Source organism: Danio rerio, chromosome 13 (genome assembly GCF_052040795.2).
Source record: "Danio rerio strain M-AB ecotype USA chromosome 13, GRCz13ab, whole genome shotgun sequence".
In the NCBI taxonomy this organism is placed as follows: Eukaryota; Metazoa; Chordata; class Actinopteri; order Cypriniformes; family Danionidae; genus Danio; species Danio rerio.
Window position 1 is genome coordinate 1,926,546 of NC_141033.1, and position 24,846 is coordinate 1,951,391.

At 35.2% G+C, this 24,846-nt stretch overlaps 3 protein-coding genes across 28 annotated transcripts in view; 1 reads left to right on the forward strand and 2 right to left on the reverse strand.

The window, feature by feature from the left end:
* Window positions 1-24,846, reverse strand: part of lrrc1 (leucine rich repeat containing 1) — a 593,918-nt gene that overhangs the window by 284,193 nt on the left and 284,879 nt on the right. The gene's annotated exons all lie outside the window — the stretch shown is intronic.
* hmgcll1 (3-hydroxymethyl-3-methylglutaryl-CoA lyase like 1) overlaps window positions 1-24,846 on the forward strand; it is a 238,908-nt gene that overhangs the window by 74,439 nt on the left and 139,623 nt on the right. For 11 of the 26 annotated variants that reach the window (XR_015505378.1, XR_015505372.1, XR_015505381.1 and 8 more), the window contains one exon: window positions 18,556-18,813. Coding sequence is in view for 3 of the 26 variants with exons in the window: in XM_087278419.1 (XP_087134545.1) it covers window positions 8-108; window positions 18,556-18,566 (112 nt within the window). In the remaining 23 variants the exon portion in view is untranslated. Of the gene's footprint in view, window positions 1-7; window positions 109-1,953; window positions 2,101-18,555; window positions 19,360-22,041; window positions 22,215-24,846 lie in introns of those variants that run through there. The other 15 variants (XR_015505371.1, XR_015505368.1, XR_015505370.1 and 12 more) reach the window with 8 other exon arrangements.
* Window positions 9,965-24,846, reverse strand: part of hcrtr2 (hypocretin (orexin) receptor 2) — a 42,620-nt gene continuing 27,738 nt past the window's right edge. The window contains 4 exon segments of the mRNA NM_001079868.1: window positions 9,965-10,134; window positions 15,623-15,744; window positions 18,583-18,803; window positions 20,409-20,524. Coding sequence (NP_001073337.1) covers window positions 9,965-10,134; window positions 15,623-15,744; window positions 18,583-18,803; window positions 20,409-20,524 — 629 coding nt within the window.

Genomic DNA, 24,846 nt, shown 5'->3' on the forward strand with positions numbered 1-24,846 from the left:
CTCTCAGGTGCAGCAGCTGCTCAATATCTCTCACCTGCACTGCAGCCTCAGCCAATCAGCAGCAGATCACACTGTCAAAGCAGCCCTCAGCTGACTTTACTCAAAAAAGTAAGTAAACCTGTTTTCATAAAATCATTAAGTAAATAAACGGCTATGGAAAAGAAGTCAGATTAACCGTTCCAGGTTACAAAATTACTCACTTTTAAAAAACAAAATAAAGAACATTTGTCTCTTTTAAAGGGGATTTTTATGCAAAAATCACTTTTATAAGAGGTTAAACACAGTTGTTTGTGGACAGTGAGTGAATATATCCACTTTCTAATGGTAAAAATTAATTAATTCAAATTTTTATTGTTTATAATTTATAAAGACTTGATAAAAACAGTCTGCAGAAACGTTTTGATTGACATTCTTTATTTATACGTGTCATCAGAGGGGGAAAGCCCCGCCCACTAGTGACCATCTCGCCCTCATTAGCATAAACAGCCCTAAGTGAGAAGCAGCTGTACGCCATTAGAGTTTTGAATTTTCGACTTTGGTGACAAATAGGCATTTGTACACAGAAAAAAAATCTGTATTTTTATGGTTTATTTCCGTAAAAAACTGTCGTTAAGTTACAGAAATTTACTATAAAATGAAAGATATTAAATTAAAAAAATCTACCAGAAATTTTAATTTAAGCAAATATCGGTTATATCGGTTAAATTTAATTTAATGTTGGTTATTTAACCGATATTAAATTAAATTTAAACTAAAATTTAAATTCACATGTCATCACATGTTAATATCGGTTATTTAATATCAGTTATTTTACGGTATATTTCTGTAATTTAACAGCCGTTATTTTACATTTGTTTTCTGCACCCCGGCTGCTGGAAATAAACCGTAAAATTATGTTTGTTTGTTTTTTACAGTGTAGCTAAAGCAACAGTCACCAAAATGTATTTTGTTTTGTTTATGTTTAATTTAATTCATGTTTATTTCAATTTTATTTATTATATCTTAACTATATATCTTAACAGTGGCGCAGTAGGTAGTGTTGTCGCCTCACAGCAAGAAGGTCGTTGGGTTGCTGGTTGGAACCTCAGCTAAGTTGGCATTTTTGAGGAGTTTGCATGTTCTCCCTGTGTTCGCGTGGGTTTCCTCCGGGTGCTCCGGTTTCCCCCACAGTCCAAACACATGCTGCAGGTGAATTGGGTAGGCTAAATTATCCGTAGTGTATGAGTGTGTGACAGGGCCAGACGACAGGCCGGCCGGAAGGTGTAAAAATTCAATATCATTTGGACAAAGTCTAAATAAAGGACTTGTTCCAAATAGCCGACCCCGCAACCATACGGGACTAAGGCCAAAGAAGAAGATATCTTAATTTTATTTTATATATTTTAAATTTATTTAATAGTAATTTTTATATGTTTAATTAAAACTTTAATTTAATTAAACTTCATTTATTTAGGTCTGAGGTTTAGAGTCAGAAGAAATGATACTGTCAAGAATAAAAAATAAAAAAAACACTTTTGATATATCATTGAATTCACTCTTCTAAACCCACAGTAACCACCAGACATCCTATTATTTATAGGATTAATTGTATTTCTTATTTTACTGACTCCCGAGTTTTAGAATCAGAACAAGTCATGCTGTCTAGACTCAAAATAGGAAATGAAATAAAATTAAAAGAACACTGGCTTTCAATGTACTGTAATATTGAGTTCAGTCTTCTAAAACCACAGTAACCATCAGACATTTCATTAAAACATTCATTAAAACATCATCGTTTATTAAGCAATCTCATGCTGCCTTCTTCTAAAGTTTCTTTTATGAGTATTTCAGATTATTTACATTTCATTTCATTTAACTATGAATGACAGAAGATCATTCAGACATTCTTCATGTATTGTGTAGAACAGACTGTGCATTTGTTAATTAAGTGATATTAAATCCTATTTTGATCAGCACTGTGCTGCAGTGGGTAGCACAATCACCTCACAGCAAGAAGGTCGCTGAATCGAGCCCTGGCTGGTTCAGTTGGCATTTCTGTTTGGAGTTTGCATGTTCTCCCCATGTTGGCGTGGGTTTCCTCCGGGTGCTCCAGTGAATTGGGTAAGCTTAATTGTCTGTAGTGTATGTGTGTATGGATGTTTCCCAGTGATGGGTTGCAGCTGGGAGGGCATCCACTGCATAAAACATATGCTGGAAAAGTTCACATTACACTGTGGCGACCCCTGATTAATAAAGGAAGCACGCCGAAAAGAAAATGAATGAATGAATAATATCCTATTTTTGAAAATCTATTTTCAGAGAAGATATTTCTATGCAAATGACGTACAGCTGCTTCTCACTCAGGGCTGTTTATGCTAATGAGGGAGAGAAGGTCACTAATGGGCGGGGCTCTCCCTCTCTGATGACAAGTACAGAGAGAGAATGTCAATCAAAGTGTCTCCACACCGTTTTTTTAACAAGTGTGATTATAAAAAATATAATTAATTAACGCCTACCATTAGAGGCTGGCTATTTTCATTGACTGCTGCCACACGACTGTGTTTTTTTGCATAACAGCAAATAAAGAAGACTAGCAAAGGCCCTCTGAAAAACAAACAAACTGTAACAATAATCGTCATTTGGACTGCTTTTAAAACATACACCAACACTTATGTTGCTGTTTAATTGTTGATTTATTTTTTTTGGATTGCACCAACAAGAGTAGACAAGTGTGATTCACATTTTCCCAGGTAAACACTGTTTAAAAGTCAGCATGTGTGGAGATTATTTACATACAGTATATGCTGATAAAAAATTAAGGACCAACGGCTTTGTAGAAGTGTAGTGACACTTTCTTTGATGCCCATGCTCGTTATGACTTCAATCAAGCAATAACTGCTGTATGTATCTATAAAGGCACAGCAAAACCCAAACTTTATAACAATAACCCTAAGAATGCATGTTTTCAGTGATCATTTGAAACACAATACACACACACACTCACTGGCCACTTTATTAGGTACACCTTACTAGTACCCATTTGGCCCCCCTTTTACCATAGAAATGGTTTTGCGTGAAAATCCCAGTAGATCAGCAGTTTCTGAAATACTCAGAGCAGCCCGTCTGGCACCAAGTCATTTATATCTCCTTTCTTCCTCATTCTGATGCTCGGTGTGAACTGCAGGAGATCGTCTTGACTCCATGCCTAAATGCATTGAGTTGCTGCTATGTGATTGGCTGGTTAAAAAATTGCTTTGACAAGCAGTTGGACAGGTGTACCTAATAAAGTGGCCGGTGAGTATATATATATATGTGTATATATATATGTGTGTGTGTGTGTGTGTGTGTGTATAATGACAGTTATACATAGATTATAATAGTGTTATAAATATTTAATAGAGGTGCCTTTTTCAATATACATGTTCATAACACTCTGATTTATAAGTATTAATTAGTTGGTCATGATTGTATTTATGAAGATGGGTATGATTGTTCTTATGACATGAGTAAATTGGAGTCTATATAATTTTTTCCCCTGATTGTTAGACATAAAATGTACATTACTTTTGTAATCAATCGTTATGGATGCCCTTATGAATCACGACCAACTAATTAATACTTATAAATCGGTGTATAATGGCTTATGAATACGCACACTGAAAAATACATCACTAATAAGTATTAATAATACTGTTATAAATGTTACTGTCATTATAATACAGTGTAGGTTTTGTTGTGTCATTTATTGTTATGCTTGATTATAAACTATTGGAATTCATTATGAGCATGGGTGTCATAAAGTGTTGTAGATTAATGAACTAAAACATACACAAACCTAATGTCAAACATATTTACACAAAATACAAAGAAGCAGCAGCAGCAGCAAGTGTACGCTTTAAATAAAATACCACAAGACATCAAGACAAGCACCTGAGATAAATCCATCATAAAGAGTTTGACACCCTGCTGGTCACCTGTTCATGTTCGTGATGGTGTCTAGCACACTGGAACAAAGATGCATTATTGTGCTATTCTGCTTTAATGCTCGGTACTCATCAGACTAATAATAGTGCCATCAACACTCAGTGCTTCAGGCTTCACGACCAGCAAGCAAACACTCAATGCAAATAATTACTGCGGGACTGTGCTAAACATCCACAACAGTGCACACTTCACAGCTGAAATTCACATTAAGTGAACAATAAAAGGCTGTCTTGATGTTTGATTGAGTGCCTCCCACATTAAAACAAATACTATAGTAATTTATAGTCAATAGTATAAAGTTTTTAAACCATAGTTCTTTAGTAAATTGCTTCTGTTAATTCTATAGTTGCTATGGTAACAGATCAAATATAATAGTTGATCTTTGCGGAAATTCTATAGTTGCTATGGTAACACAACAACTACAGTAGTTAATCTGTTGCGGTAATTTTATAGTTGCTATGGTAACACAACTATAGAATTTGATCTGTTGTGGTAATTCTATAGTTGCTATGGTAACACAACTATATAAGTTGATCTGTTGTGGTAATTATTTAGTTGCTATGGTAACACAACTATAGTAGTTGATCTGTTGTGGTAATTATATAGTTGCTATGGTAACACAACTATAGTAATTGATCTGTTGCGGTAATTTTATAGTTGCTATGGTAACACAACTATAGAATTTGATCTGTTGTGGTAATTCTATAGTTGCTATGGTAACACAACTATATAAGTTGATCTGTTGTGGTAATTTTATAGTTGCTATGTAAACACAACTATAGTAGTTGATCTGTTGTGGTAATTATATAGTTGCTATGGAAACACAACTATAGTAGTTGATCTGTTGTGGTAATTATTTAGTTGCTATGGAAACACAACTATAGTAGTTGATCTGTTGTGGTAATTATTTAGTTGCTATGGAAACACAACTATAGTAGTTGATCTGTTGTGGTAATTATTTAGTTGCTATGGTAACACAACAACTATAGTAGTTGATCTGTTGTGGTAATTATATATTTGCTATGTTAACACAACTATAGTAGTTGATCTGTTGTGGTAATTATTTAGTTGCTATAGTAACACAACAACTATATAAGTTGATCTGTTGTGGTAATTATATATTTGCTATGTTAACACAACTTTAGTAGTTGATCTGTTGTGGTAATTATTTAGTTGCTATGGAAACACAACTATAGTAGTTGATCTGTTGTGGTAATTATTTAGTTGCTATGGAAACAACTATAGTAGTTGATCTGTTGTGGTAATTATTTAGTTGCTATGGTACCATGTATTGATCGAAAACAGTAAAGAATTTTCTATACATTGCTATAGTATTTTTATTTTTCATGTGGGCTTATTGGGACTAAAGTTCTGTAAACTGTCCCTGAAAAGATGACTGAAAATGTCAAATTTGAACCTAATAAACAAAATAAATATAATATAATATAAGCACATAAACAAGATCAGTTTGTAGTCATGCATGCGGAAAGTGTCAAATGCAACCCGTTTCCTGAATTGTGGTGTGTTTTACTGCAAAAAAAAAAGAAGTTCTCCCTTAATATGTCTTTCCTGTTTTTCCAGGACAAATATTTAAACATTCTCAATCCAAGCATCAAAGATTCAAAATATCTTTAAAGGATAGTTCACCAAAAAAAAAAAAAAAAAACATCCCTCATGTGGTTTTAAACATTAGTGAGCTCTTCATACTCTTCAGTATATCTTCAACAGAAGGAAAAAATTAATAGTGAAGTGTGAGTAAACGCATACAACATATTCATTTCTGGGTGAACTATCCCTTTAGGATTTCAAGCCATTGTCTGAAAAATGTACCAATATGCCAATAATCTAAATATCTATTTAAGTGTTCAGTGGTTTGTTCACTTATAAAATAAATAATTTTCCATTTATTTTATATGTCTTAATTCACTCAAGTGTGAAATGCATTAACTTAAGCATTTGGCAATTGTTCAGCTCATGCAGATGAAGAAATGTTTTCTGAAACATGAAAGACAGAGTTGTTAACCCTTCTGTGAAGTTTAAAAATCCTTTACATATAGCTGAAATCAGAATTATAAGCCTCCTTGAATTATTAACCCTCCTGTTTATTTTTTCCCCAATTTCTGTTTAACAGAGAGCAGATTTTTACAACACATTTCTGAACATAATAGTTTTAATAACTGATTTCATTAATAACTGATTTCGTTTATCTTTGTCATGATGACAGTAAATAAAATTAGACTATATATTCTTCAAGACACTTCTATACAGCTTAAAGGGGCATTAAAAGGCTTAACTAGGTTAGTTTTGTTAGGCAGGTTAGGGTAATGAGGCAAGTTACTGTATAACGATAGTTTTCTTTCAAGAAAAGAAAAATTGCTTAAAAGGGTTAATAATATTGACCTTAAAATGGTGTTCAAAAAATTAAAAACAGCTTTTATTCTGTCCGAAATAAAACAAATAAGACTTCCTCCAGAAGAAAAAATATTATCAGACATACTGTGAAAATTTCCTGAATCTGTTGAACATCATTTGGTAAATATTTAAAAACAGAAAATAAATTCAAAGGGGGGCTAATAATTCTGACTTCAACTGTATCAATATTTTTCCCAAGTGATATATGCAGAGAGAATTTTTTTAAAACATATTTAAACATTCATAATTTATTTCTTTTTTTTTTCATAATTTTTCATAATTATTTTTTTTCATAATTTATTTCTAATAACTAATTTATTTGTCTTTGCCATGATGACAGTGTGTAATATTACACTAGTTATTTTGCAAGATAGCGTTTAGCTTAAAAGGCAAGTTAGGTTAATAAGGTTAACTAGGCAAATTAGGTTAATTAGGTGGCTAAGAATATTAATTTTAACAGTTTTTATTTGTTTAGATATGTGTTTTTACTTCAGCCAAAGTAAAACAATGCTTTGACATTGCTCTTTTAAACATCACTTGGGAAATATTTGAAAAAGAAGGGCTAATAATATTGTCTTCTACTGTTTTTAAAATTGAGCTTTTTTTTTGCTTATAACATCTACCAATGGTGTCAGAAAAAGTCATTTAATTTAAAAAGGAAAGACAAACTATAACCCCCTTCGCAGATATCTGGTCTTAAGTAAAATAAGAAACTCAATTTAGATTTTCTTTTTAATTCCAGAAAACAAGACTTAACATCTATACTTTCTTCAGTTTCCCCCCATATTTCATTATGTCCTCCAAACATTAGCCTGAATGTTCATGCTCAGGCACGTGCATGTGAACAAGACAACAAATGAACCTCTCAGCAAAGAAAAGGGATAGTTCACCCAAAAACTCATCTTTTACTCGTTTTGTTTTGTGTTTCTTCTTTTAAACACACTGTAAGATACACCAGCCTGATCTAACAAGGAAATACTATAAATAAATAAAAAATACTGTAGTAATTTATATTTTTTTAACCATAGTGCTTTAGTTGCTATGGTAACACATCAACTATAGTAATTGATCTGTTGTGGTTTTTATATAGTTGCTATGGTAACACAAGAACTATAGAAATTGATCTGTTGTGGTAATTTTATAGTTGCTATGGTAACAAATCAACACTTGTAATTGATCTGTTGTGGTAATTCTATAGTTGCCATGGTAACAAATCAACATAGTATTTGTTCTGTTGTGGTAATTGTATAGTTGCTATGGTAACATATCAACTATAGTAATTGATCTGTTGTGGTAATTCTATAGTTGCTATGGTAACACATTACCTAAATAATTGATCTGTTGTGGTATTTATATAGTTGCTATGGTAACACAAGAACTATAGAAATTGATCTGTTGCGGTAATTTTATAGTTGCTATGGTAACATATCAACTATAGTAATTTATCTGTTGTAATTCTATTGTTGCTATGGTAACACATCAAGGACTATTAATTGGTCTGTTGTGGTAATTTTATAGTTGCTATGGTAACACATCAACTATAGTAATTGATCTTTTGTGGTAATTCTATAGTTGCTATGGTAACATATCAACATAGTAATTGTTCTGTTGTGGTAATTTTAAAGTTGCTATGATAACACATCATTTATAGTAATTGGTCTGTTGTGGTACGTCTATAGTTGCTATGGTAACAAAATATAGTAACTGATCAGTTGTGGTAATTCTATAGTTTCTATGGTAATAAATCAACATAGTAATTGTTCTGTTGTGGTAATCCTATAGTTGCTATGGTAACAAACTATAGTAATTGTTCGGTTGTGGTAATTCTGATGTTGCTATGGCAACACATCAACATAGTAACTATTCTGTTGTGGTAATTCTATAGTTGCTATTGTAACGCAAAAACTATAGTAATTGTTTCATTGTGGTAATTCTGTTGTTGCTATGGCAACACATCAACATAGTAGTTGTTCTGTTGTGTTAATTTTAAAGTTGCTATGATAACACATCATTTATAGTAATTGGTCTGTTGTGGTACGTCTATAGTTGCTATGGTAACAAAATATAGTAACTGATCAGTTGTGGTAATTCTATAGTTTCTATGGTAATAAATCAACATAGTAATTGTTCTGTTGTGGTAATCCTATAGTTGCTATGGTAACAAACTATAGTAATTGTTCGGTTGTGGTAATTCTGATGTTGCTATGGCAACACATCAACATAGTAACTATTCTGTTGTGGTAATTCTATAGTTGCTATTGTAACGCAAAAACTATAGTAATTGTTTCATTGTGGTAATTCTGTTGTTGCTATGGCAACACATCAACATAGTAGTTGTTCTGTTGTGTTAATTCTATAGTTGCTATGGTAACAAAATGTAATAATTGTTCTGTTGTGGTAATTCTATAGTTCCTATGGTAACACAACAACTATAGTAATTGATCTGTTGTGGTAATTCTATAATTGCTATGGTAACACAACCTCTATAGTAATTGATCTGTTGTCGTTATTCTATAGTTGCTATGGTAACACAACAACTATAGTAATTGATCTGTTGTGGTAATTCTATAGTTGCTATGGTAACAACAACTATAATAGTTGATCTGTAGTAGTAATTCTATAGTTGCTACGGTAACACATCAACTATAGCAATTGCTCTGTTGGCGTCGTTCTATGGTTGCTACGGTAACACAGACTATAGTAGCTGATCTGTTGTGGCAATTTTGTTTAGTGGTTAATTCGCACAAAGTTCAGTTGTATTAAAATGTACTATTTTTAAAAGGAGGCGTGGCATCAAAGCCCACCCCCAAACCCAACCATCTTTGGGAGATGATCAAATCGTACTGAGATCGTACACATTCATACAGCTACTAAATCAAAAAGTTACAAACTGACGCAAGTGAGATCACATTGGATATACTGAAGAAAGCTGGGAAAGCACAGCCATTGGCATCAGTAGTATTTCATATTGCTACTATGGATGTCAATGGATGTTTACAACATTCTTCAGAGTATCTTATTTTGTATTCATAAAACATGATTAAACGTATCGAGTCACTTCGGTGTATATGTAAATGTTGAGTAAATGGGTGTACTATCCCTTTAATACAAAAGTACACACAAATAAACAATGTCACATTTTTGGAGCTCCACAGAGTCTGAAATCCAGAAATGGTGTTTGTTTTCAAACAGGCTTCCAGACTGCATCTGCCATTGGCTGCTCAAACAAAAACAGCATCCAAAAACACACGAGCGATGAGCCAGAATCAGTGCGTTCGGCTGGTCTGATGCTCAACAAACTGAGCAAAGCTTTCACTCCTCTGAGAAATCAATCCAAAATATGGCCATCAAGAGTGGAAGGAAGGAAGTATTTCAACACTGAAAAAACTGATTCATTTGTTGCATCTCTCCAGGCCTCATTGGCTTTCCGAGACATGCCATTATTTTCATGCAATCCATCATCTCAGGGGGTCATGAGCACAAAAAATACCCCTAAAAATCCATTCCCGAAGCCTCCAGCGCTTGACACAGTGTCATTTTCAGAAAGCTGGCCAATATTGGATCTGTTCAGTGTGTTCTTCTGGATGATCTACACCGCCTGGTCTGAAATCCTGGAGATGTTGTCGAGGTTGTTGACCTGTGTTGACAGGGATTTTCGGCTGTCTGTGCTGGTTCTGCCTCTTGCTCTCTGCTTGTGTGTTTCTCCTCGACCCGAGCACTGACAGATGAACGCTGCTTTAAACTCCTCTCGAAATTTGCCTGCCAGAAAACATTTTATTTCAGACATCAAGCAATATCAAACTTTTATATATATATATATATATACACAGTTGAAGTCAGAGTTATTTGTTCTTTTTCAGATATTCCCCAAATGATGTTGAACAGATTCAGGATTTCTTTCACAGTATTTCCTATAATATTTTTTCTTCTGGAGAAAGTCTTATTTTTTTTTTATTTCGGCTAGAATAAAAGCAGTTTTTAATTGTTTTAAAGCCATTTTAAGGTCGATATTATTAGCCCCTTGAGCAATATTAGTTTTAGATTGTCTCCAGAACAAACCACTGTTATACAATGACTTGCCTAATTACCCTAACTTTACCCTAATTACCCTAATTAAGCCTTTAAATGTTGATTTGTGTTTGGCCAACATGAAGGAATTAAGTTCACTTAGTAGTTTTTACAAATTTGAGTGAATTGAATATAAAACAAGTTGTCCCAAAAAAAACTCAAGAATTGTATTGTTAGCTCATTTTAAATAAGTAGTTTGAACAATCAACAAACTATTTTTTGTTTGTTTTAAATGTGTATTGTATAGCTCCATGTATATGTAAAGTTATTAAGTTATAAAAAATTATAATATTATCAAATCAAATGCTTGTTTAAATCTAGAGTTCTCAAAATGTTTAAACAAAATGCTTATTTTTTATTATTATTACTCTTATTTACATTAAAATTGAATACTCTAATATTTTTCATTGTTACTTAGATGTTTTAAACATTACAATATTACTTAGATGTTTTAAACGTTACAATGTTACTTAGATGTTTTAAACTTTACAATATTACTTCGATGTTTTAAACGTTACAATGTTACTTAGATGTTTTAAACTTTACAATATTACTTCGATGTTTTTAAACATTACAATATTACTTAGATGTTTTTAAACGTTACAATGTTACTTAGATGTTATTAAACGTTACAATATTACTTAGATGTTTTAAATGTTACAATATTACAAAGATGTTTTTAAACGTTACAATATTACAAAGATGTTTTTAAACGTTACAATGTTACTTAGATGTTATTAAACGTTACAATATTACTTAGATGTTTTAAACGTTACAATATTACAAAGATGTTTTTAAACGTTACAAATGTTACTTAGATGTTTTAAACGTTATAATATTATTTAGATGTTATTAAACGTTACAATATTACTTAGATATTTTAAACGTTATAATATTACTTAGATATTTTGAAATGTTACAATATTACTTAGATGTTTTAAACTTTACAATGTTACTTAGATGTTTTTAAACGTTACAATGTTACTTAGATGTTTTTAAACGTTACAATGTTACTTAGATGTTTTTAAACGTTACAATGTTACTTAGATGTTTTTAAACGTTACAATGTTACTTAGATGTTTTTAAACGTTGCAATGTTACTTAGATGTTTTTTAATATTACAATATTACTTAGATGTTTTTAAACGTTACAATATTACTTAGATGTTTTTAAATGTTTCAATGTTACTTAGATGTTTTAAACGTTACAATATTACTTAAATGTTTTTAAACTGTTCAAAGTTACTTAGTTAAATGAAAATGTTAATAAGATGCTTTTAAACGTTGTAATGTTACTTAGATGTTTTTAAACAGTTAAGTGTTACTTAGATGTTTTAAGCATTATAATATTTAGATGTTTTAAATGTTACAATATCCCTTAGATGGTTTAAACATTAAAGTGTTACTGTAAATGTTTTTAAGTGTTACCAATTATACATTGGTGCTTTAGAATTTAGAGCAAAATATCCTTCCAATATTTGATATGTTAAAAAAAGAGGCTAATTTAACACTTGTGAAATACAGATATAGTATGATCGTTTGATAATGAGAATGCTAACAAACCATTGTTAGACCGATGTGTCAGTTCACTGGGTTCATTAACTAGCTGTTTTACCGTGAAGACACACTCATTTTACATGCTTTTTTAAAAGACCAATTCAAATTCAAGCCAAAATTTCCAGCCCCCTGCATGACCGGTGGATTAAACGGATTAATTCATTGTCAGGAGGTTGAGTGAATCCTGTGTGCTTCGCTAAACGATGTCAAAAGTGTACTTGAAATGTGGAGGTAATGATGCACTCAATGCTATCAAACCTGCAGCGGCTGCACAAAGAGAATATTGCAATGCTAATGAAGAAATAATTAGTGCGCGCGTTTGGAAATGAAAAGGTCCAGGATAATTCCAGAGGGCAAACAGCATTTCAAAATATCAAAGCTTTGAAGTTTCACCGTGTGTGTGTGTGTGTGTGCGTGTATTAGTGTGTGTACCTTGTATTCATCACATTGTGGGGACAAAATGTTCCCACAAGTATAGCAATCCCAGTTTGTTGGTCCTGCTTAAGAAAATGTCGTATAAATCACTATACTTATACTTATAAAAAACTATACTTATTTGAGTTGAAACAACACAATTTTTAAGTTATGTATTTTGTGCAATCCACCTAAGTTTGTAAAAGCGATTAAGTTAACTAGCGTGTGTGTGTGTGTGTGTGTGTGTGTGTGTGTGTGTGTGTGTGTGTGTGTGTGTGTGTGTGTGTGTGTGTGTGTGTGTGTGTGTGTGTGTGTGTGTGTGTTTGCAAGCAGTGAGTGGAATGAAAGGTGTGATGGCTGAAAGTGACCAGCAGATGGAGGAAATGCCATATAGCGCAGTGCTTCTCATTCTGGACAGTATTCACACACACACAAATTGTGGCTTAAAGTGGCTCCTAAATTATCTTAAAAATAACAGGCTTCAGTCCTATGCAGCACTAAATTGTTGCTAAATCAGTGAAATGTTATGACTAGTAAAAAGCACTACTAAACCACCAAGACCAAATCACACACTATCAGCAGGGGTGGATTTAGTGATTTTGGAACCCTAAGCAATTCCAGCCTTGGGGCCCAAAAGTCTTAATATGCACCCTTTGTATATATTGCTTTGTTTGTTTGGCTGACTTTTTCCTTCACTTGATCTTCTTTTCTGACTGCCGGACTGCACTATTACTAGGGTGTGGGGGACAAATTTGCACAGATGTAATAATTACAATACAATACAGACCCTCAACCTTATAAAATATGATAGAAAATGATCATTCATATATATATATATATATATATATATATATATATATATATATATATATATATATATATATATATATATCGCTTATTAATATATAAATATATATTATATATATATTTATATAATATATTGCTTATTGGTGGCCTTATTTCCTGGGGCCCTACATGGCTGCTTACCTCGCTTATTGGTTAAATCCACCCCTGACTATCAGGGCTTGGTTTACCTTTTTATGTGATGTAGGCATTTTATTTCATTTTTGATTAAATAACTGAGCCTAAAATACCAATAATGCGTAAACCTGGCGCTGCAAACTATCATCCGTTTATAATTTATAATTGCTTCTGGACTAAAGTGCTAATACTGCATTTATTTGCACACACATATTCTGGAGGTTGTCCCAAATTTCACATTTTCCCCTGAATCCCCAGTAAAGCAAGAGGAAATATATATATATATATATTTTATATATATTTTAATTTTTTATGTACAAAAAGGCTTTAACTATATTTGCTAAAACATTATTCAAAATATATACACTCACCGGCCACTTTATTAGGTACACCTTTGCAACTGCTTGTTGACACATATTTCTAATCAGCCAATCACATAGCAACAACTCAATGCATTTAGTCATGTAGACGTGGTCAAGATGATCTGCTGCAGTTTAAAATGGGGAAGAAAGAGAATTTAAGTGACTTTAAACATGGCATGGTTGTTGGTGCCAGACGGGCTTCTCTGAGTATTTCAGAAACTGCTGATCTACTGGGATTTTCACGCACAACCATCTCTAGGGTTTACAGAGAATGGTCTGAAAAAGAGGGAATATCCAGTGAGCGGCAGTTCTGTGGGCACAAATGCCTTGTTGATGCCAGAGGTCAGAGGAGAATGGCCAGACTGGTTCCAGCTGATAGAAAGCCAACAGTAACTCAAATAAGCACTTGTTACAACCGAGGTCTGTGGTTCACCACTGTGTCTCCATCTTCTGATGGCTACTTCCAGCAGGATAACGCATGCCACGTCATAAAGTGTGAATCATCTCAGACTGGTTTCTTAAACATGACAATGAGTTCACTGTACTCAAATGGCCTCCACAGTCACCAGATCTCAATTTCAGCACCTTTGGGATGTGGTGGAACGGGAGATTGGCATCATGGATGTGCAGCAGACAAATCTGCAGCAACTGTGTGATGCTATCATGTCAATATGGAGCAAAATCTCTGAGGAATATTTCCAGTAGCTTGTTGAATCTCTACCACGAAGGATCACGGCAGTTCTCAAGGCAAAAGGGGGTCCAACAGGTGTACCTAATAAAGTGGCCGGTGATCATATAATAACCGTGAATGGTGATAGGGTTTTTTAGATTAAAAATAAACCGAGTCCAAATCAGTAGTCATGACACACTGGGGTCTTGATGAAGCAAAATAATCACTCTGTGTAAGAAAACAAACTTTATTTACAATATTATTAGCATTAATCCATAGTGTGGACAAACAGTTCTCAGCGTAACAAACTGCGTCATCTGACCTCCCTTCCAAACATCCTCTTTTTTTTGTATTATTAAAGCAAATAATACAGTAAATGTTCATTTTCTTAGATGGAGCGATCGTTTCGCTTCACAAGACCTTAATGTGTCATTAGGAGCCAGGACTATTGATTTGTTCTCCTTTGTATGTATTTATTTTTCATGTAAAAACCTGTCACCATTCACTGCCATTATATGAATCATCAACAGCCACAGACTCAGCTCAAAATCTTCTTTTATTGTTAGCCCTCCTATATATTTTCCCCCATTTTCTGTTTAAGGGAGAGAAGATAATTTTCAACACATTTCTAATCATAACAGTTTAATAACTCATCTCTAATAACTGATTTCTTTTCTCTTTGTCATGATGACAGCACATAATATTAGACTAGATATTCTTCAAGACACTAGTATTCAGCTGTCATTCTGACATGTAAAGGCTTCACTAGGGTAATTATGGTAAAGTTAGAGTAATTAGGCAAGTCATTGTATAACAGTGGTTTGTTCTGGAGACAATCCAAAACTAATATTGCTTAAAGGGGCGAATAATATTGACCTTAAGATAGGTTTAAAACTATTAAAAACTGCTTTTATTCTAGCCAAAATAAAACAAATAAGACTTTCTCCAGAAGAAAAACATTATAGGAAATACTGTGAAAAATTCCTGAATCTTTTCAGCATCATTTGGGAAATATCAGGGAAAAAATATTCACATGAATCATTCTGACTTCATCTGTACATCTTAAATGACTAGTGGGTGAGTAAATTAACAATGGATTTTAATTTTTGGTTAAACTACCCCTTTAAACAAGAGCACTGATGTGGATCACCAGAAGCAGCAATGGAGTATCGTTGATGTGGTGAATAAAATCTCACCGCTGAGGAAATTGTAGATGATTGGATTGGCAGCGCTGTTGGCGTATATGAGCCAGTGGGAGAAGGTGAACCAGGCGTACACAGTCTCTCTGTTGCCTGTGTTCTTGAATGCGCCGAATACTCTGGTGGACGAAAAAATAAAATAAATAATACAAGCATCAAAAGCAGCCTCTGACATTCCCAATAAATAAAGCATTTATGTATGAAGCCGAGGTTTTTTTAAATACAGCGGGAAACTGCTTTGACAAACAACATGAAGCTGGATTATTTATTTATTTATTTATTTTTTATTTATTTTTTATTTTTTAAGCTTGCATTCATTCTCAGTATTCAATTCAATGATTGCTAACACTTTGTGATAAATAGTGTTGAGTGCACTGAAAAAATGGCTTTCTATTCCATATATATATATATATATATATATATATATATATATATATATATATATATATATATATATATATATATACTGAGTTGAAAGCAGACATTTACATACACTGTATAAAAAGGCACATAACAATTTATCAGATAATCAGATGTTAATGCGACTAAACTTTTTCTCTTTTAGGTAAGTTAGGATTATCACATTTATTTTGTTCTGCTTAACAGCAGAATAAAGAGAGAGATTTTTTTTGAGAAATTGTTATAACTTTTCTTGAAAGTCAAGTTTACATACAATAAGATTATTCTGCCTCTGAAAAAGCTCAGATGATGATGTCAAGGTTTGGAAGTTTCTGATTGGCTAATTGACAACATTTAAGTAAATTGGAGGCACAACTGTAGAATGGTATTTTAGGAAAACCTCAAACACACTGCTTACTTGTGTGACAATGTGGGAAAATCAACAAGCCGGAATCAACAAGATGATCCCACACTCAGTCACAGAGTCATCAAACTACATCTTTGTTTGTTGTGAATAATCGCCCTCTAGTGGACAAAATTCCCTACTGTGCCTTTAAGGAGCGGTATAATCAAACCTATAAGCAATCACACATCTAGCAGATGATAAAAGTGCTGAAAATATCCTACAAAATCTCTTTAATGCCCAAAGTTACATTTTGAAAAATCTCCACAAAGAAAACCTCTTGAGATTTGATGGACGTGCATGTCTGTTAAAACACAAGAGGTTTTCTGTGTGGAGATTTTTCAAAATATGACTTTGGGCCTTCTTATGCTTCCTTTATTGTAAAAATCTAGGTTTATATTGTGAGAAAAATAAAAGACGCTTGAACAGAGATGTTCATTCATCATAAAGATGAATTCTTACAAAAAAAAAAACAAAAAAACGGCACTAGACAGAAATGCATTAAAGAGTCTTGGTTTGCATAGAGCACAGAGTACAAAGAGCCCCGTAATTAACAGATATTATCACAGCCGTCCGTCTCACGCCTTCAGCGCTTCACATCACAATGCTCATGATAATGCAAACACCACCTCAACAGAAGAGTTTAAAAAGGTGTTTTCATTTTTATCATATTTTGAGACAGGATCCACCATTTTCTGCATTTATGTCATTTTTATTATTGATTGATTGACTGTCATATAGCATGATTATTTCATGTCACTGTCATGTCAAGTCATTTCATTTATGTCACTGTTGCTAAAAATAACAAGTTTGTTGTGAGTAAAACAACATTTCGACAGTCTTCCTGAGGTCAAACAAGTAATCTAAAAAAAACCTAAAAAAGAGCAGATGTCGCTCTAGGCTAGTTTTTAACAGCAGATGTCGCTCTAGGCTAGTTTTTAACAGCAGATGTTGCTCTAGGCTAGTTTTTAACAGCAGATGTCGCTCTAGGCTAGTTTTTACAGCAGATGTCGCTCTATGCTAGTTTTAACAGCAGATGTCGCTCTAGGCTAGTTTTAACAGCAGATGTCGCTCTAGGCTAGTTTTAACAGCAGATGGTGCTCTAGGCTAGTTTTAACAGCAGATGTCGCTCTAGGCTAGTTTTTACAGCAGATGTCGCTCTATGCTAGTTTTTAACAGCAGATGTCGCTCTAGGCTAGTTTTAACAGCAGATGTCGCTCTAGGCTAGTTTTAACAGCAGATGGTGCTCTAGGCTAGTTTTAACAGCAGATGTCGCTCTAGGCTAGTTTTTAACAGCAGATGTCGCTCTAGGCTCGTTTTAACAGTGACATAGGCTAGTTTTAACAGCAGATGTCACTCTAGGCCAGTTTTAACAACAGATGGTGCTCTAGGCTAGTTTTAACAGCGACATATGCTAGTTTTAACAGCAGATGTCGCTGTAGGCAAGTTTTAACAACAGATGGTGCTCTAGGCTAGTTTTAACAGCAGATGTCGCTCTAGGCTAGTTTTTAACAGCAGATGGTGCTCTAGGCTAGTTTTAACAGCAGATGTCGCTCTAGGCTAGTTTTAACAGCAGATGTTGCTCTAGGCTAGTTTTAACAACAGATGGTGCTCTAGGCTAGTTTTAACAGCAGATAGTACTCTAGGCTAGTTTTAACAGCAGATGGTGCTCTAGGCTAGTTTTAACGGCAGATGGTGATCTAGGCTAGTTTTAACAGCAGATGGTGCTCTAGACTAGTTTTTAACAGTGGATGGTACTCTAGTCTAGTTTTAACAGCAGATGGTGCTCTAGTTTAGTTTTAACAGCAGATGGTGCTCTAGGCTAGTTTTTAACAACAGATTGTGGCGCTTGATAGTTTTCACAGCAGTAGGTGGCGCTCCACGGTAGTTTTCACAGCAGTAGCTGTCACTCCACGGTGGTTTTCACAGCAGGTGACGCTCTAGGCTAGTTTTTTTTTACAGCAGATGGCCCTCTAGTTTTTAACAGAAGCAGTTGGTGCTCTAGACTAGTTTTAACAAATGTTTTTTTTACCCCAACTTTTAGTACAGCACATAATTTTTGTTTGTTTTTTTTGTCTCTGTATGTTGTGTTTTGTCATTGTCGATTTATTTATTTGTTTGTCTCCAGTGTGTGATTGAGTGTCCGGGCGCTCACCTCTTCATGATGTTGAGGATGCTGATGGGCAGGTAGCAGAGGGCGAACACAAACAGCACCACCATCAGCATCCGTGCAGTTTTCCGCCGGGCCTTCACCTGCTTGGCCTCCGCTGACACTGTGCTGGTTCTCACCTTCACCGATTCTCCAGACCCGACCGCATGAGCCGAACACTGCAGAGACTTCCACTGCCTCTGGAGGACCGAAGACGACCCTGGAATCTGATTACAGGTCAAACACTGAACACTACAGGTCACCATGTTATGTACCCATGTTACAAATGTTACGTGAGATCTGCTTACTGAGGGCAGCGATTAAGGCATGTTGCTGACAGGCTTTTGGGAACGGTGGGCGGGGAGGACAAGCCTTAAAGGCCCAGTGCAAAAAAAACAGCAACCAGGTTTTACCAGTTATAAAACAGAAACTTCAGACAGCTATAATAAATACTCTGATGGGTGTTTCAAACTGAAATTTTACAGACGCATTCTGGGGACACAAAAGACTTTTCTTAAATCTGGAAAAATGGGTAAGGTAGGTGCCCTTAGCTTTCTTTAAGATCTCCTATTGCATCTTTTGGGACGAAAAACACAGATACGCATTTTAGCACTCAATTCATAAAAGGAGCTTAAAATTGATGTCATTTCTTATGGTATTGATTAGACAAACACTGATTTAAAAACTGGGTTTTTAAATAATTAGTAAAACAGACAGGGACTGCTTTTTCATTCTGTGTCTTCTGGTAAACACGTTAGCTAAATCTCCGCAAATACTGGCCTCAAACAAATAAATAAATAAATAAAATAAAATAAAATAAAATAAAATAAAATAAAATAAAATAAAATAAATAAATAAATAAATAAATAAATAAATAAATTGAATGAATGAATGAATGAATGAATGAATGAATGAATAAATAAATAAATAAATAAATAAATAATAAATTAGTAAGTAAGTAAATAAATAAATTAATTATTTAATTTATTTTTTTATTTATTTAATTTATTTAATTTATTTATTTATTTTTTTTGAAGGGTCTGGATTTATTTATCCAGATTTATTTATTTATTTATTTAATTTATTTAATTTATTAAATAAATAAATAAATAATAATTCCTTACATTTATATAGCAGTTTTCTAGACAGTCAAGGTGCTTTACACATTGTGGTGAATCTCCTCATCCACCACCAGTGTGTAGCATTCACCTGGTAGATGCAACGGCAGCCATATTGCGCCAGGACACACAGCAGCTGATTGGTGGAGAGAAGCCAATTATGGTATGTGGATGGCTAGGAGGCCAAGATGGACAGAGGCCAGTGTGCAAATTTGGCCAGGATGCTGGAGTTAAACCCCTGCTCTTTTTTTGAAAGACATCGACCACAGAGAGTCAGACCCTTAGTTTAACGTCTCATTCGAAAGACGACGCTCACTGAGCAGAATAGAGTCCCCTTCGCTATACTGGGGCATTAGGACCCACACAGACCGCAGATTGAGCTGGTCTCACTAACAGCACTTCCAGCAGCAACCTAGCTTTCCCATGTGGTCTCCCATCCTGTGGACGTGGCAGTCATACCAGCACAAAGCCTGACATGTGCACTTTTAACTGAGCCAACTCTTTTTGAAAACGAATGTTGTCAGTGTCCATTAATTTCTTTTAGTGATCTGTATGGAACAAAAGCAAAGCGAAATTCTCTGTCTGAACTCATTAGCCCGCTAATCAGTTCCCACCTCGTGAACACCCACAAACAAACACTGAGGGGCTGGTTGCAAAGAAGTATGTGTGATTTTCAATGTCAGTACGCGATACGTGTCAGGAATACTTACATACCTGTTGACACCAGAGTTTATGGCAGATTTGAATGTATGCCAGGACCATCAAACACAGTGGAGCGAAATAAGTGACGATGAAGAAGCAGGTGTGGTAGACTTTAGGATAGATTTCATCTGCAGAAAAGAGAATCAAACAATAATATCAGTCAGCTGAACGTGAAAAATTAAAATAGAAAGGAGTCATGGTGGGTATTTTAGCACAGGAGAAACGCAATTGACCAATCCATTATTTCGACTTGACCCTTCATTATACAAATGAAATGTACCAGTGGCAGATATTACTGAATATTTGCATTCTTATGATTTATATGCCTTCTACAAAATGATATTATATCTAATAACACCCATTGGTTAGATATATGTAAGCAGAGTCATTTCATTTTACACAGACATGTCTATTATATATGAGTTACATTATTGTCAATCTCAGCCACAGAGAGCAGATTTGGATCATATTCCTTTATAGTAAGGGAATAGTTTATTAACTAATGTTAAATATAGTTAGAGGCATCACAGTGGCGCAGTGGGTAGCACGTTCACCTCACATTAAGAAGGTCGCTGGTTCGAGCCTCGGCTGGGTCAGTTGGCGTTTCTGTGTGGAGTTTGCATGTTCACCCCGTGTTGGCATGGGTTTCTTTTTAAAACTAAATTGGCTGTGAATGCAAGAGTGTATGGGTGTTTCCCAGTACTGGGTTGCAGCTGGAAGAGCATCCACTGCGTAAAACATATGCTGGATAAGTTGGCGTATCATTCCGCAGTGGCGACCCCTGATTAATAAAGGGACCAAGCTGAAAAGAAAATGAATGAATGAATGAATGAATGAATGAATGAACTAGTTAGTGAATGCTGACAAGGATTAGTTCACGCTAGTAAATGAAATAACTAACTAATCAAACGGGGGCGGCACAGTGGCTCATTTGTCAGCTTCATTGCCTCACAGCAAAGAAGGTAGCTGGTTCGAGTCCCAGCTGGGTCAGTTGGCATTTCTGCGTGGAGTTTGCATGTTCTCCCCGTGTTCAGTCCAAACGCATGCGCTATAGGGGAATTGGATTGGCTAAATTGGCCATAGTGTATGAGTGTGTGTGGGTGAATGAGTTTGTATGGGTGTTTCTCAGTACTGGCTTGCGGTTGGAAGGGCATCCGCTGCATTAAACATATGCTGGAATAGTTGGCGGTTCATTCCGCTGTGGCGACCTCTGAAATGGAGACTAACCCAAAGGAAAATTAATGATTACATCTTTGGAAAGTCACCATACAGACAGCTGTACAAGTATGTGTGTGTGTGTGTGTGTGTGTACATGTTTTTGTGACATATCAGGACACAAATCTGTATAATGGGTATGACACAAGTATTACACAAAGCAGGTGAAATATGAGGACTTTGGTGACGTCCTCGTTTCTCAAAATGCTTATAAATCCCACAGGATGAGTTTAATCATAGAGTAAAGCTGCACACTGACTCCTGTGATGGTTGGGTTTAGGGGTGGGGTGGGGTGAGGGCAATATAATTTACGGTTTGGGCTGCATAAAATGAATGGAAGTCTATGTAATGTACCCACTTTTCACAAAAACAAACGTGTGTGTGTGTGTGTTTTCTGTGAAATTTAAAAAACACTTTTTTTAATGTATAGTTCAGAGATTATTGACGGGAAAGTATGGGGAGCAGAGAGAGGGGAAGAATCGGCATAGGACCGCGAGGCGGGATTCGAACTCGGGTCGCCGTGAGCACCGGAGTGCATGTGTCAATGCACTAACCACTACAGCACTGGCGCCGACTTCTGTGAAAGTTTTGAGTGAAATGAAAGTGAGTAAATGATGCTTTCCCATAGTTTTATCTAAAATTGTTGCATAAAGCATCTTATATAAACTTAATTTAATCCCATAGCATAATACAGATGTACATAATCAGCAGTAAAACCAATCATGTGAAAATGAAAGCCGAAAACTCAAGGGAAGGTGTGTGATTTTGCAGGTACTTTTGAAAGATGGCAACCTGATTTCATGTTTTCTTTCATGCAACCTAATGTCTCATTTCCATAAAAAGCTGCAAATGAGAAATTATGATAACAAAGCATAATTTAATGAAGACAGAAATGTGCTGTGAAGCGTCTCGCCATTGTCACAGTTTAGATTATCACTGAAAATAGAAGATGTTGCTGAATTTGACACATGAACTATTATATCTGGCGTCTGCATGAAGGCAGTAACAGTGTAGTGCACTCAGATGTCTTATTATCAGTCTTACCATTTGATCAAACATCCCATGGAGAGTAACAAATACGGCTGAAGTCAGAATTATTAGCCCCCCTGTATATATTCTCCCCTGTTTCTGTTTCTCAGCACATTTCTAAACTAAATAGATTTAACTGATTTATTTTCTCTTTGCCATGATGACAGTAAATCATATTAGACTAGATATTCTTCAAGACACTAGTTTTCAGCTTAAAGAGATATTTAAAGGCTTAACTAGGATAATTAGGGTAAAGATAGTGTAATTAGGCAAGTCATTGTATAACAGTGGTTTGTTCTGGAGACAATCCAAAACTAATATTGCTTAAGGGGGTGAATAATTCATTCATTCATTCATTTTTTTTTCAGCTTAGTCCCCTTATTAATCCAGGGTCGCCACAGCAGAATGAACCGCCAACTTATCCGGCAAGTTTTAATGCAGCGGATGCCTTTCCAGCCGCAACCCATCTCTGGGAAACATCCACACACACATACTTATACACTACGGACAATTTAGCCTACCCAATTCACCTGCACCGCATGTCTTTGGACTGTGGGGGAAACCGGAGCACCTGGCGGAAGCCCACGCGAAGGCAGGGAGAACATGCAAACTCCACACAGAAACACCAACTGAGCCGAGGTTCGAACCAGCGACCCAGCGACGTTCTTGCAGTGAGGCGACAGCACTACCTACTGCGCCACTGCCTCACCTGTGGGGCTAATAATATTGACTTTAAATAAATAAAAAACCGCTTTTATTCTAGCCAAAAAAAACCAAATAAGACTTTCTGCAGAAGAAAAAATACTAAAGTAAATACTGTGGAAATTTCCTGAATCTGTTCAACATAATTTGTGAAATATTGGAAATCACAGGTTTCCCAGAGATGGGTTGTGGCTGGAAGGGCATCCACTGCGTAAAAACTTGCAGCATAAGTTGGCGGTTCATTCCGCTGTGGCGACCCCGGATTAATAAAGGGACTAAGCCAACAAGAAAATGAATGGAAATCACAGGAGGGCGAATCACTCTGACTTCAACTTTTATTGTTCAAATCAAAACTCAAAACCCACTTATTTAAGATGACTTTAAAAACTTAATTTTATTTGCACTATTGCTGTGTATATTTTATTATTTCTCTTGTTTTATTATTTTTGTTGATTGTACGGTGTCCTTGAGTTGCTAGAAAGGCGCCTTTAAATAAAATGTATTATTATTATTATTATTATTATTATTATTATTATTATTATTATTATTATTAACTGTGTCTTCCAATGTGTCTCAGTCTGTTTAGGTTGACAGCGCGGGTTTCATCACAGTAATTGTGCGGTAGCTCTGGGGGGAACTTTATAAAGTTGTAGTTTAGCAGGATGTGACAACCGGACCCTCCAGGAATTCTGTGAAACTTTATTTATTGTGATTGGCTCTGAGTATGATGATTTGTTCAGGCACCTGTGGGTAAATCCAAGCCCACAACCTGCGCTGGCGGCACGGCTTCACAAAGGGCCAAAAATTGCTTTGGCTGTCAGACTGTCGGCTTTACAACAGATTTGATTCATTATGGTCGACGGAGAGCGCTGCCAAGAAGAAGAAAAAACTGACAGAACTTCAAAATCTTGGGTGAGAATTATTGAGAAGACACTTTTAAGGGACTTTTAATGTCTGCAGCCCCCAAAGAGACTGATTTTACTTTTATCTCATATTTAGAGCGCTGCAGCGTATATGATGAGCTTAAATCAAATCGGGCATCTCTGATGTGTCGAAATATGTTTCAAAACTTGTCAAAATGGCTTATGTCAACTTTATCTAATGCATATATGCTGTAATATGCTGCCTGACGTAATGAGCACACATACACACACTTGTCAATATGGTTTACGGGGACATATGCATAATGTTTTATGGTGTATAGAATTATGCACTTTTATACACTCATCGGCCACTTTATTAGGTACACCTTACTAGTACCGGGTTGGACCCCCTTTTGCTCCATATTGACATGATAGCATCACGCAGTTGCTGCAGATTTGTCGGCTGCACATCCATGATGCCAATCTCCCGTTCCACCACATACCAAAGCTGCTCTATTGGATTGAGCTCTGGTGACTGTGGAGGCCATTTGAGTACAGTGAACTCATTGTCATGTTCAAGAAACCAGTCTGAGATGATTGAGCTTTATGACATGGTGTGTTATCCTGCTGGAAGTAGCCAT